The sequence below is a fragment of the Xenopus laevis genome, chromosome 3L (assembly GCF_017654675.1).
Source record: "Xenopus laevis strain J_2021 chromosome 3L, Xenopus_laevis_v10.1, whole genome shotgun sequence".
Classification (NCBI taxonomy): domain Eukaryota; kingdom Metazoa; phylum Chordata; class Amphibia; order Anura; family Pipidae; genus Xenopus; species Xenopus laevis.
The window spans coordinates 156,942,654-156,957,523 of record NC_054375.1 but is presented as its reverse complement, the minus strand read 5'-3'; the positions used below and the strand labels follow the sequence as shown (position 1 = coordinate 156,957,523).

At 41.4% G+C, this 14,870-nt stretch overlaps 1 protein-coding gene across 1 annotated transcript; it reads left to right on the top strand.

The window, feature by feature from the left end:
* Positions 1 to 564: 564 nt before the first annotated feature.
* LOC121401314 (olfactory receptor 11L1-like) lies at positions 565 to 11,964 on the top strand. The gene is made up of 2 exons (XM_041585699.1): positions 565 to 1,161; positions 11,041 to 11,964. Exon 2 carries the CDS (start codon positions 11,044 to 11,046, stop codon positions 11,962 to 11,964), a length of 921 nt encoding a protein of 306 aa, XP_041441633.1. The 5' UTR covers positions 565 to 1,161; positions 11,041 to 11,043.
* The last annotated feature ends 2,906 nt before the right edge of the window (positions 11,965 to 14,870 follow it).

The following is a 14,870-nucleotide window of genomic DNA, read 5'->3' as shown; positions in this document are numbered from 1 at the left end:
AAATGCCCGATGGGCCGTTCTCCATGAAATGTAAAAAGGGCTGCTGCCATTCACGCTCGTAGCACAGTTCTATCACTAACCTGCAGATAAGATGCTGGACAGGTAGGAGAGAGAAGGCAAGCTTAAAGGACCAGTAACATCAAAAATTTTTATTCAAGAAATCCATTCTACATGTTAAAAATAATGGTCATGCCGTACTAATTTTTTAGAATACCTATTCTCCATTGCCATGGAAAACGGCGAAAAGGCAACCACTTTGTGCGCGTCCCCGACGCTGATCCGCCGCACAGTACCGGAAGTCAGTAACCGGAAGTCCAAATACAGCGTGGGAGCCAGAGCGGTGATAAGTGAAACTGCCGGCTGGGTAAACGAGCAGGCAGAGAGCGAGATGCACGGGGAGGCAGGCAATCTGAAGGAACGGCTGGGTAAAGGAGCAGGGAGAGAGAGAAATACAGGGGGAGGCAGGGAATCTAATGGAACGGCTGGGTAAACGAGCAGGCAGAGAGAGAGAGCGAGATGCACGGGGAGGCAGGCAATCTGAAGGAACGGCTGGGTAAAGGAGCAGGGAGAGAGAGAAATACAGGGGGAGGCAGGGAATCTAATGGAACGGCTGGGTAAACGAGCAGGCAGAGAGAGATCGAGATGCACGGGGAGGCAGGCAATCTGAAGGAACGGCTGGGTAAATGAGCAGGCAGAGAGAGATCGAGATGCACGGGGAGGCAGGCAATCTGAAGGAACGGCTGGGTAAAGGAGCAGGGAGAGAGAGAAATACAGGGGGAGGCAGGGAATCTAATGGAACGGCTGGGTAAAGGAGCAGGCAGAGAGAGATCGAGATGCACGGGGAGGCAGGCAATCTAAAGGAACGGCTGGGTAAAGGAGCAGGGAGAGAGAGAAATGCAGAGAATGGTGGGAGAAAGAGACAAAACTAATGAGGGCTGTGTGGAGTACAACACTGGGGGCTAAAGACTGTCACAAAACCGGAAGTGACGCCACAAACCAGGAAGTCGGGTGCCGGAAGAGAGACACAGCAGCGAGCACGTAAGGGAGAAGAAGAGAACAAGCAAGAAGATGGCAGAGACCCTGTGGACGTCGTGGGACAGTGCCGGTTTTGGTTTTTTCTGATGTCTTACCCAAACAGCAGGAAAGATCAGCATATTGGAGGTAAGTAATGTATATGCATTTTTTTTTTCTAAAAATAAAAAATGGTGTTACTGGTCCTTTAAGGCGCATGTTAATTTCTCAGAGCGGCAAGCTGTAACAAGACAAGGCTTTGGAAGGATCAATGCTTCAAGATTGGCAGGCTGGGCCAGGGGAAAGCAACAGATTCAGCTGAGAGCTATGAGAGCCAGAGGTTGGGGCACATAGGAGAAAGAAAGCAGAGCAGGACCAGTAGCTGAATTTTTACATCTTCTTTAACAGAAGGTAAAAGGTCAGCTTAGATGATAGTTTATCTTTTTATTCCCTTTCTGCTTCATTAGGATTTTTTTTGCTGCTTCCTATGAGTTTTACTTTGGGCCTATAAATATGCACCTATTGTTTAATAACCACTATTTTTCTAGTTTTAACATTTCTAGTGCATGTTTTAATCATACTGTGCTGTTTTAAGAATCACACAGAGGGGATTAGCTCTGTCCCAAAAGATGAATATAGTTCTTGTGTTGTGCTACACTTCTTAATACACCATATATGTCAGTGAACTAGTACAATACTGTGTAATTTAGTCACATATAAAGGGAGATGGCATATACTTAGTGGCTGCTCCAAAAGGTTAGTTATCCATAATAACTTTTAGTTTGTATCTGTTTAAAGAGGCAGTGACATGTTCTGATTTTAACAGGAGCTTTGTCCCACTGTAAATGTTCATACATCTATGCGCAGGGGCGATCCTGGCCCCTCCACCGCCTGAGGCAGCAGCAGTTGCTGCTGCCCTCCCTCCCCCGGAAATTCGCTCTTAAAGTACCAGGAGCAGCATTTTTGCTGCTCCTGGTACCTAGTGGGGGCACTGCCACCTGAGGCGACAGCCTCAACTCGCCTCATTGGCGAAGCACCCCTGTCTATGCGGGCCGCTTTTGTTTTTTGCCGGGGCTGCTTTTTATTCCCAGTCAGGCCCTGTTTGTCACCTTAGATTTTTGTGTTAATTCCTTTGGCTGCTGACTGCTTTATGCAAAAGAGACCACATACAGCACATTCTTTATTGATGAAGCAACACATATATGTATTTCATGGTCAATTCATTCAACAGTAGGGCTACTTCTATCTGCAAAATAGATCATTTATCTGGTCCAAACCCTGAAAATAAACTTCTGTCACTTGTCATATGACTTGTTCCACCTGAATCTACAGTATGTACCAGTTCTGGGTTGGATATGTGTTTGTTACTTTAAAGATTCTGTGAAACTGATCTCCATAATGGTTATTTAATGTTATATTGAGTATTTGTTTAGAACTTCTTGGAAATTGTGTGGTTCCATATTAAACAGTCTTTTGTAACAAAATAATAAACCATTCAGGTTCCTGGGATCCTGCTGTGCTGTGTGTGTTACCCACATTTGCATCCTTTGCTGCTTTGGAATGTTGCTGCCTTGGCTATAATGAAGGGAAAATCTCAGTTTTGTTGCTTGGATATATCAGTCACATGACCCACCTTCTGGGAGACAGACCTGCTGAGGAGAACTGACAGATGGCTTAGACATTCAGATGATTACCACTTACTCTGCTTTCCCAATCCAATATGTTGCTGAGGCCTTTGTATCAAAATATCTTCAATTTGTTAGGCCTAATAAATCAGCCTTTGTGATTGACATTGGAACTGGATTCCTCACCAGGATTGGACTGTTCCAGATGCTTCCTATCTAATCCCTAGGAAGTGGACTGACAGCGCTGTTCTAAGAGGGAGGAACAAGACCTATGACCTGGGTTTAACATTTTAGGAGGGTTAAAAATACACAATTTTGATATTATTAAAAATGTTTTAGGAGATTTTCCTTAGTGCTCGACGGACAGTGGAAGAGACCACACACTGCTGAGACTGGGATTTATTGCTGATACTCAGAAAGATGTGACTCTTGCCCATCGTGTCTGAAATTCCATGGCCTCATTTCCCTCCAACCAATGGCCACTTACTGACTGGAGCAATATCTTTTCCCAATATATTTTGCACTTCTTGCCTTTTACAAATAATTTTTTTTTTTTAAAAAATGATCATCTTTACCCAAAATAAAGAAAACAACCAATTTTGAGATATTTTACTACATATATTTATAAATATTAAAAAATACTTTATATCCAACATGATGTATTGATTATAAAGGTATACAATTTTACTAAAAAGATTTATACAACATTTCCACAAAATATAGAAATAGTTACACTAGGCCTATGTCACATCATAAACCCAGTCTGACCATTCTTTACATCCTCTAACAGGCTGCCTTGACTGCTAAGAGGCGGCACTTTAGAAAGGGTTAAGTGGTTGCCACCAATCACTCATTTAATAAGACTTGATATGTCCTGATAGCCAGGTGAGGGTAACAAGGCTCAGCTCAGTCGAAACTCAGACATTATGTAAAAATATAAAACATCACAAGCAATACTTAACATCAAGGATATTTGGTGCCATTTTTCATAACAGCTAGATATATGAAGTTAGTGCTGGGCTGCAAACTTATTAATAATTAAAGTGCATAGTAGTACAACATTCTGTTGCCACTGAAGGCCTTGACTTGAAGTTTGGAAAGAGAATGAAGAAAAGGTGCTATGAAGGCTGCCCATTGACAACATGTGCTTGAAGGAGGAGGAGATGCTATATAAAGCACAATTTGGCTAAAGTACACAGTAATAATAAACATATAGCATCAAAAAGCAGATTGTTGATTCCTCTGCACATTAGATTGTAAAGCAGACGATAAGGAGTTAAAGTCAATGGCCCTTTAAGTCCATCATGGAACAATGAGTGAGAGGGAGCCATGTTTCTTTGGCATGACATAAGATCAGCTGGAAATAAGAAGGTACTGCAGCTTTCAGCCTGTGCCCTAAGTTGAAACTAGGGGAAATTCTGAAAATTCCTAAGTAAGTCCCTACTTCTGGGTTATTAGTACCTAGGGTCTTAATCCCTCTGACCCTCCTTGTCAGATCCTTGAGCTGCTCAACTTTATAACCTATCTATCACTCCTAGAGTGATCTATGAAAGAGTATAGCTATCCACTTTACTAGGGCCGAAGGACCTAGGTTCCACTACCCATTCCCTTCCTGCCTGCTTGCTAAGGGCTAAAGCATTGGACCCTGACCACATGGTTACCTAGACCTTTATACCACAGCACAGTGCCATCTACAGTACACTGTGAGAACAAAATGGGCTTACATTAGCAGAGCATTGACACATGCCCCCATTTAGGCATCTAAAACCTCTAGGATGTGCCTGTCCATATTATGTGAGGGTGTCTAAATTATCACATCCCTACATTTTTAGAGTAGGGTTTAGTGGTTGAGAAAGCAGTCAGCAAATGGAGGTTAAAATCAAAAGGATGGCTTTATTGAGGTCTTATTTAAAATAACTGGCATCATTAAAGGACTCTATGACATGTGTGGTCACCTGACGCGTTTCATGCCTCTTTCTGGCACTTCATCAGAGGCGAGAAGCGACAGAAAGAGGCATGAAATGTGTCAGGTGAAAGCAGAGACACAGCTAGGAGTACTACTTGTTCTGTTTAGCAAGCCTTACAGTCAGGGTCAGACCCCCTTCCTCAGCTCCTTCCATACTCACTTGCTCTAGACTGTTGGGCAGCACTTAGGGGTGGTGGTTGAGGTGCAGAAGAGAGCCCAGGAACTGACACTTCAGCAAACCCAGCAGAGGCATAGACAGATGCATGTAGAACATGCTACAGGGCTGCCAGCAGAGCATTTGTGCTCTTGTCCTCACTTGCTAGCCGCTGTGCCTTAGTAGCCATAAACTCCTGGTGCTGGTGCTGGCGCTCTCTATCAAGCCTACTTTGCTCTAACAAATCCCTCAACACAATAGATGGCCATCAATAGATGGCCATTCATTACCTTTCGCTGACAGTGTTGCTGCATTGAGACGACAAAGTCTCTGCTCTCAGTCCTGGCCACTTCCCCGGGCAGTAACAGTAGCAGCAGTTGTTAAGATCTAGCAAGTACAAAATGAGGACAAAAGGCTCTATGGATAGAGATATTGAACACATTATCTATATTGAACATTATAATGGGTCTAAACGAGCAGCTGAACTATTCTTGTTTTTACTTGAATAATTTTAGTGTTTTGGCTAAATTCTGTTTAATTGGTTTTATATTTATGCTCTGACTTTTGAAATTTAAAAAAAGTTTTTTAATATCTGTTTTCACAGTTTTATTCACAAAGAAGTCATAAGGTTGGTTAAACCATAAAGGATTAGTACATATGGACCAAAAGTAAAAAGGGACATTCAATTCACTAAGGTATTATGTATCCTTTATGGAAGAGAATTTGTTAGTTGTTCTTAATGTTTGTGAACATGTGTCAATCATTGTTATGCGATCATTAACTTTATTTGCTGAGGGTGCAGTTGCATTAGGTTCTCCCTTAAATAACCCTGTTATACATGGTTTGTAAGTAGCACTTGATGAAGGGGCTTGTCCCTGAAACGTTTGCTGTGATCTCACTTCAATAAAACAGAAAGAAGTTTTTGTTTTTTGCAGAAGCATTGTGTGGAGTGTGCCTTTGTATCTATTTTTCTGGACATTGATCTACCAGTACAGTGTGCTAGCATTAACTTACTATTAACTTGCTTTTTCACCATCTCTGGCCCATCTACAGTTGATTACCAGACTTACAAGCATCTTGAAATGTGATACTTAAGCCTAAGTGGCAGCACAGGGGGCAAGGACTGGTCATGGAGTTCCACAACTTGATGTTCTGAAAAATATACATGGTACATAGATATACGTATACATTACATACAATGCTAAAATAACTGCTTTGTTAATTAACCAAGAAAATGATATTTACCTGGGGACTGTGTGGGCTCAGGCACATCTACCCCACTAGCTTCATGGACCTCCTCTCCTCCCGCCTCATGTGCCGGTCTTTCTGCCTCTGCAGGGGTCTGCTACTGGGCCTCCTGCCTGTCCCTGACTGTGGGCCTTTGGTGGTGCTCTTGAGCTACACATTCACAAGAGGAAAAAGAAAACTTACGTTTTAGAAAGCACAAAGCCTAATTAAAACATGCAAATAACTTTCATGCATTGGCAGTTATCCCAAATCAAGAGAAAAACATTAAAACGCTAGGGGAACAGCACTTGAAATGTATTATTTTTTCTGCTCCAACATCCATAATGAGGCTTAAAAGCTGCAGTTCACAGTATCTTTCTGAATGGCACATGGCACAGGAGGGCACTAGTAAGACTGCCATGTGGAAGCCAAGTTATCGACTCTTGCTTTTGAAGTAAAAAAACGTTTTTCCTTTGATAAGCTGTCTTAAATTGAGGGCAAAATCCTAACTCAGCTTTATGGTTATTTTGGTTTAAAAACACTTTTTATGAGATCTACTATAGTGCTGTTGCAGCCAATGTCTCAAACAACATCAGATAGGGACCTCCTTTAGCATAAGTAACAAGACAAGACATTTCTGAGACCATTTTTTAGAACATTTAGGGTAATAAAATTTACAGATTGGTGTGTCCAAATCTTCACCTGGCAGCCCTTCACAGCCCTCTTCACCAACCATTTCTCAAACACCTTCCAGAAGGCAGTGCTCAAAGGAACTCAAAGGAAGTAAGCCCTCCACCTGCCTTCTGCATCCTTGCTCTCATTGCCACAAACTTGTTTGCGAATGCACCACTTCAAATCACTGAAGTGCTTGTACACCATATCAATGATACGGTGTACACTGCTTACAGTATTCACACCATCGCCTACTTGCTGCCAGAGCTGATTGCATCTGACAGTGTAGATCTGACAGGAGTCCACACCAAACAAACTGTCCCATTGATTGATTACCTCATCAACTAAATTATTCTCACTGGAAAATCTGGGACCCCCTGACTATACTTCCTTCCTCACCACCCCTGCCAAGGTCCCCCTGACCTGACAATGCCAACCCCTGGCCCTTCTCCCAGGCCTATTGGGTCTCCTTCTCCTTCTAGTACCATTTCCCACCACCTCCACCTAGCATCCCTACTCCTATCCCAAATGTTCACCCTCGCCTTATGGTTCCCTACCTACTACTCCCCTGTGGTTCAGGACTTGTCTGAGTGGAGGCATCCTGCTCTACCTCCTCCAGCCCCACCTCAAAAAAGTCCACCTGAGTCCACCCCTTGCTCTCCGCTTTCCTACCAGCACTCCTCTTCCTCCCCTTGTGGCCACAGATTTTGCAAAAAAAAAAACCTTGTGTTTGGACAGCTTCCAAAAACACCACATCCCTGTTTGCTTTCCAAACTGCAAGTTAATAAAATGTGCACCAGTGCTCCTAAACTTTTTTGAGAAAAGCCCCAGAATAATTAGTACAATTCAACTTAAAAATTCACAGTTTATCGAAAAAATTTTTTAAATGAATGAACCAATTTTTTTGTGATTAACAATGACAAAAATCTTAAAAAACACACAAATCACCCCACTATCCCTTTGTTTTTATCCTGCTAATTCAAGTAGAGGTCTGACTGCAGTCAGTATTCAAAATTTCACAATGCCAAAGGAATAGAAAAGAACCCCCACTTGATCAGTTAAACTAGGGCAGTCACAATGTAATTAGGACACACTTATTAATTGTCAGTTGAATTGTAAGCACTTACAAAAACACCACTAATCAGTGCATAGGGTTGAATATAACACTTAATACACATAAATTATTATTAAGTGTTATATTCATTAAGTCCTAATTACATTGTGACTGCCCTAGTTTAACTGATCAAGTGGGGGTTCTTTTCTATACCTTTGGCAATGACAAAAATCTTGGAATTAAAAAAAACACAAAAAATTTAGTTCATTTGGTTATAATAATGAGAAAAAAATAGTTTGAGTAAATAACCCCTTTACAGTTGGTAAATGAGTTGCTCCATTTCCCAGCAGCCCCTACTGAGCATGTTACCCAAGCGTTACTAATGTAACTAATGTCTGTCTCACAATAACTGTTCCCATTAGTACATGAGTTGTTCCTTTTCACAGCAGCACCTTCAACCCCTACTGTTAAAGAAGCCGTTTTATATAACCTTTGTATTCAGTTATGTGATTCACCTTTACTTAAACTATGTAATGATGCAGAAAAAGAACATTTTGAATGCATTTTACCTGCTAAAACTGTCATTATATCAGAGCTGAAGAAAGAACCTCTCAGGTCTGAAGCTAAAGTGAAATTAGAGGTGGGCGTGTCCCTTCACTTACTCACAGGAAATGGTCACAACACTGATTGACAGGCTGAACTCTGCTGTACATGAAAGTCTGCCTGCTGTGTCTGATTACCATATGTAAAATTTAAAAGGTGTCACTACAGAGAATAACTGGCCCCTGCATTGTTTAAACCTCAAATTCAGACTGTAATCCTCTGTAGTGTTCACATATGCAATCTCCCTGCATTGTTCAGACTTGTGACACCTCTATTGTTCACACCCCTAAAGCCTGTACTGTTCCACCTGAGACCCTGACTGAAACTGCCACATTGTTCACCTATTTACACTTTATACAAAATGCAAATGGGGCACCAGCACTGTGTCACTGTATGTATCTTAGAGTGATCCTGTTTCCCTGTCTCCTGCTCTGTTCTGCCTGTCCTATGCTCCCTGTGTGTGTCATACTCTGCCTTCCCTATGCTCCCTGTGTGTGCCATACTCTGCCTGCCCTATGCTCCCTGTGTGTGCCATACTCTGCCTGCCCTATGCTCCCTGTGTGTGCCATACTCTGTCTGTCCTATACTCCCTGTGTGTGGCATACTCTGCCTTCCCTTTGCTCCCTGTGTGTGTCATACTCTGCCTGTCCTAAGCTCCTGTGTGTACCATACTCTGCCTGCCTTATCCTTCCTCTGTGTGCCATACTCTGCCTGTCCTATGCTCCCTGTGTGTGCCATACTCTGTCTGTCCTATGCTCCCTGTGGTGTCATACTCTGCCTGCCCTATGCGCCCTGTGTGTTCCATACTCTGCCTGTCCTATGCTCCCTGTGTGTGCCATACTCTGCCTGTCCTATGCTCCCTGTGTGTGCCATACTCTGCCTTCACTGTGCTCCCTGTGTGTGCCATAATCTGCAGGTGTGTTCTATACTGCTCCCTGTGTGTGCCTTACTCTGTCTTCCCACTGCTCCCTGTGTGTTCCACGCACTGCTTATCCTATGCTCCCTGTGTGTGCTATACTCTGCCTTCACCATGCTCCCTGTGTGTTCCATACTCTGCCTGCCATATGTTCTCTGTGTGTGCCATACTCTATCTGCCCTATGCCCCCTGTGTGCCATACTCTGTCTACCCAATGCTCCCCCTGTACATACTCTACCTGTGTGTGGTATGCTCTGCCTGTGGATCATAAGCCTGGTATTTGTTTTGTTTTTTTAGCATTTTCAAATGATTGTTAGGGGGCCCTAAGGTGGTTAATCATGTGTTGGGGATGCTATGATATCCATAGGGGAGGATGACAACTTTTTTCATATATGAGTGATGAGTGATATTCCTGCAGTGAGCACTAACCATTTGGTTTTTGGTGCGCTACCATAATTAATGTGCATATGGTCTTGTGATAACATGGATGTGGTACAAATTGGGTGTGGTTTAAAAACAGAGAGTAGTCAGCACTGGTTTCTGTTATCAGCCCTCCAGCATGTTGTACCACAGAAGTTGGATAGCACTGGTTTAGTGAATAACCCACTTAGTATGTTATCTTATAACAGGTTCAGATGATTCTAGCATTATATGTATAATAAAGTTATATGACTTTTTATTTTCATATTGGCTTTGAGATTGAGTTTACTCTATGGACCTTATTATTCCAGCCTCAATAGGCCTCAGCAGATTTCTCCATAGACTTAGTGACTGTGTAAGTTGGTGCATCTAGTAAATAAAAGGAGACAAGTTTAACACCTCCCAATCAGTAGCCGGTACCATTCTGATAGGAGCAAATCACGTCAGTACATTAATGTGATATCTTCTGGGAGATGTTTCATAGGAAAAAATGTCTAGAACTGGACATCCAGCAATGTCTGTTAGAATGTAGAGCAGGTTGGTCTGATGCTTCTTCTTTTTTGTGATTCTAGTATATTTCTGGATTTAATCGTCAATTTCGCTCCATATTCTTTACATCTAGGCAAATAAATGGGGAACCGTCACTATTATTATAAATACAAGAAACCTCAAAAGGTGTTTAATAAATTGGTTACTGTTTCACTTTATTTTTTTCTCTAACAGTTGCTTTTTATTTGTGAGTTTCTTAACCTAACATTATTTCTCCAGATGCAACACCACACACTCATGCTGTGAGTCACTGACTGATTTCCCCTGCTCTGATTGGCTGATTCAAACAATGCACTACTGACACACAGAATGGTTGGGTCGGCTGCAGCAGGAATAAAATGGACTAAAATCCTGTTCTGTACATGAAACAGCTCTTAACATGTTCTGTATTTCTGCTGCATATTGTTCCCTCTTCCCCAGCCAGTCTGTTAATTCCAACTCATTTCTTTCCTCTCACCGGCTATTCACTGCTCCTACTTCCCACTGTTCTCAGGTTCCTCACACTTCTATTAACTCTGGGTTTAATGGGAGCTTTCTTACAAGGGAGGCTTCATGGGCTAATGTTTTGGTTGAGCTCAGTCTGATCTTCTAACCTGAGTCTGCACTAGATTTGCTCTGATATTTACACTGAAAGCTCTAATACACCCAGTTCTGCTGCCATTGGCATCTGAGCAGGGGACATTTCACTGGTCTCTCCAGCCCAAGTTAACATACAAGGAAAAGCCCCTGACACAGTTTTTACCAGTACAGAGCAACAGTTTATTATAATGTCATTCCATTAAAACCCTTATATTTCTTTGGTGTTACTGTTCCTTTAATAAAAATGTACTTGTTCCCTTCTAGGCAATGGAAATGAACAATCACTCAATGGTCACAGAGATTTTCCTTTTGGGATTTCAGCATCTCAACAATTTCAAGATCCTGTTTTTTTCTTTGATTCTTTTGATTCACATATTGACCATCTATGAAAATATCCTTGTCATAGCATTGGTAACAATTAGCCGAAATCTTCAGTCTCCCATGTTCTTCTTTCTCCAACAACTCTCCTTATCTGATCTCCTGCAGTCCATGGTTATTGTTCCCATCCTGCTCAAAACTGTGATGAATGAAGGAGCTAAAATATCCCTTATTGGCTGTATTGTACAACTTTATATATTTGGTGTCACTGAAGCTTTACAGTGTCTCCTTCTAACTGTGATGTCCTATGACAGATATCTGGCCATCTGTAATCCTCTGTGTTATTCTTTAATAATGAACCACAGATTTTGTGTTAAATTAATCATCATGTCATGGCTACTTGCCCTTAGCTTTATATCCATTACTGTGATTACTGCAGCTACACAAGAGTTCTGCAACCAAAATACCATCAACCATTTTTTCTGTGATTATTTTCCTCTCCTGGAACTTTCCTGCTCAGACACCTCATTAGCTCAGATATTGATGACCACATTATCTTTCCCTGTGTTACTTATTCCCTTCATACTCATCAGTGGATCCTATATCTGTATTGCCCATGAAATCCTAACGATAACGTCCAATATTGGGAGACAAAAAGCCTTCTCCACCTGCAGCTCCCACTTGGCTGTGGTCTCCATATTTTATGGGAGTCTCATTGTTACTTATGTGGTTCCCACAAGAAACCAGTCACAGACCATTGGAAAACTTCTTTCACTTTTATACACAGTAGTGACTCCTTTTATTAACCCAATGATTTACAGCTTGAGAAGTACAGATATGAAAAATGCTCTTGGAAATATTATACAATAAAGGTCATTTTACCAAATATAAACCAGGATTTTGACTAATTGAGTATATTGTCAATAATACAAAATGTCATTAGTAATTATAATGAGTTTGTTTCATCTGCATATATTCATGTTTCACAGTAAGAGTTGCCATACTATTCTCTATGAGACTATCCATTTAAATTGTGTCAGTCTCTAGATTTTTCAGTCACGTTTGTACCCCCTGTATAGAGTTTATACTCTGACATACAGGGATAGCTGGTAAATGGCTGATATTCACAAATACTTCATCCTAACTGTGGTTGTTTATTTATGATTGTTATGAGGCCACAAAATCATAATTTGCCCCAGGATAAAGGTCTACCATGGTCACTTTATTATTATTATTATTATTAATAAGTTTAAAGCACCAACATAGTCAGCAGAGTTGTACAATAGAAATATATAAATAAATGTGAGGGCCTCATAATATTGGTGCATAACTGCTGGTTTATCAGCACTGGTGGTAAATCTGTGAATAAAAGGACAAGTAAAGCGAACAATTTTTTAAATTAAACCGAATAATCTAATTAAAGGCATTTACATTTCTGTGGGTCAATTTTACCCCAACTTTGCTGTTTAGAACAACCCACATTCCTAAAGGGCAAGCTACCACCAAGGGGCAACTGTGAATAAAGTGTTGTATCTCACTTTGCACCACATTCTGCTTAATTGTCGTCATCTGAAATGTCAATTATTGGTGTTTGATGGAGAGGTTGGGTGGTACAGTAAACCAAGACAAGTTAACACTGTTAACGTTGATGTTAAATATGCTTAGGCACTTTTTACATAAAAATCCAACTGCTGTAGCCATGTCAGGTCTTGTAACTGTAGCAAAGTAAATATGATTCTTGTATCTTGAATCTAAAGTAGTTTTACTATGGCTTAGTTAATTGGTTCTGCATTATTCATCACTGTTTGTGTATTTTGTGTTTTTGGTTAAGTAGAAAACAGCCATCTTCTTTTTTTTCAACTTGCATACAAACCCATAAAAATGTCTTCCGTCAACTCACTGTATAAAGGTGGCCATAGACACACAGATCCTATCGTACGAATCAAGGATTTTCGGATCATGTGTGGCGTGTGCCGACATCTTTCGTCCGGCGGAGATCGGACGTTTGGTCGATCGGTCAGGGTTGATTTTGACCCGACCGATCCCGCCGGAGCCCATTGCGTGTCGTAATCGGATTACCCCTGATATAGCCATGCTCGTTAATGAACGGATCTTTGCGCCTATGGCCACCTTAAGAAAGCTGTTTTGATATCAAATTGCTTCAATTGTTTCAGAATATACTTATGAATATATTCACATATTTTTGCAGTTTTTCCTCACATTCATAAAAACTGTAAACCTGAATTTAAAAAAAATATGCTCTTTAATCCCCTCTTCAGGAGCCTTTATCCAGTTATTGGCTTCCTCTTCTGGAGGTTGAGATATGTCTTCCTAACCTGTAGGATCTTATATGTAAGGTGGTTTGAATGCCTTGCTTCTGTTTCAGGGACCGGTCATTTCCGGTCTGTGCTCCGTGAGATTGACACTGAATTAAATGCCAATCATTTGTTCTGGTGATGTACCTGTTACCTGTTTATTTCTGTTCTTAGTTCAAGTAAATTCATTGCATCATCTCTTAATCCTTCAACAATTTCACTCAATTTTAAAGATTACTGTAAAACTCTTCTGAAATTTAAACAAAGACATTACACCCAAATATTCTCATGGTTTCACACCTGGGGGCAAATTCACTAAGCGACGAAGCGACGAACGCTAGCGTTAATTCGCTAGCGTTTGGCATTTTCGTTACTGCGCAAATTCACTAACGAACGCTGGTGTAGTTTCGCTAGTGTTACTTCGCACCCTTACGTCAGGCGAATTTTCACTAGCGACGTAACTACGCAAATTCACTAACTTGCGCAGTGTACTGAACGCTACCTTTTACGCTAGACTTCCTTCGCTACCTCAGACCAGGCGAAGCGCAATAGAGTAGATAGGGATTGTTTCAAAAAAAGTAAAACTTTTTTCTAAGTCCCAAAAAACGCTGGCGTGTTTTCTACATTATGGGTGATAGGCTGAAAAAGATCGAAAAGATTTTTGGGGCTCCACTCCTTCCCCCCTACATTTCCTGACTCATGGCAACTTACCTAGACAGTGGGCACATGTGTAGGGCAAAATAAAATTTTTATTTGTTGATTTGAAGGTTTTCTACGCATTTGTAGTGCTGATACGTATTCCTCCATTGAAATTTGAATTTCGCGCCATATGCAAATTAGCCTTCGCTAGCGTAACTTCGCTTTACATAGCGAATCAACGCTAGTGCAACTTCGCAACCTTAAGCTACCCCTGTGCGCAACTTCGGATTTTAGTGAATTTGCGGAGCGCTGGCGGAACTACGCCTGGCGAAGTGTGGCGAAGTTGCGCCTGGCGCAACTTCGCATCTTAGTGAATTTGCCCCCTGGTTTCTCACCATACCACAGTTCATATAGAGTTGTTTTCAGTTTCACAGTACAATCTGGTTTTTAGGGACAGTAAGTAGCTGTTATTTCTGCTTCACCCTTACTATTTATTTTATTGTTTGTGTAACTGTCTTCTGATGCTCTATCTCATGTCCTTTTAGAGTGGTGACACACGCTATGACTCCGGAGATTAGTCGCCCAGTGACAAATCTCTTCTTCTTCAGGTGTCTAATCTCTCCAAGAAGCAACTTCGGCGACTTTAGAAAACAAAGCGATCCGAGTTCCACCCCATTGGTGATTTATATTCTAGCCAGTGGGAAGGGTTTTTGGGGAGATTAGTCACCTGAAGAAGAGGAGATTTAACACTGGGCAACTAATCTCCCCAGAATCTTAGTGTGTGTCACCACCCTTAAGAAGTTCTCCACTCTGTGTCCAGTG

Excerpts from the sequence above, each read along its gene's own strand:
- LOC121401314 (XM_041585699.1), top strand. The coding sequence starts at position 11,044 with ATGGAAATGAACAATCACTCAATGGTCACAGAGATTTTCCTTTTGGGA.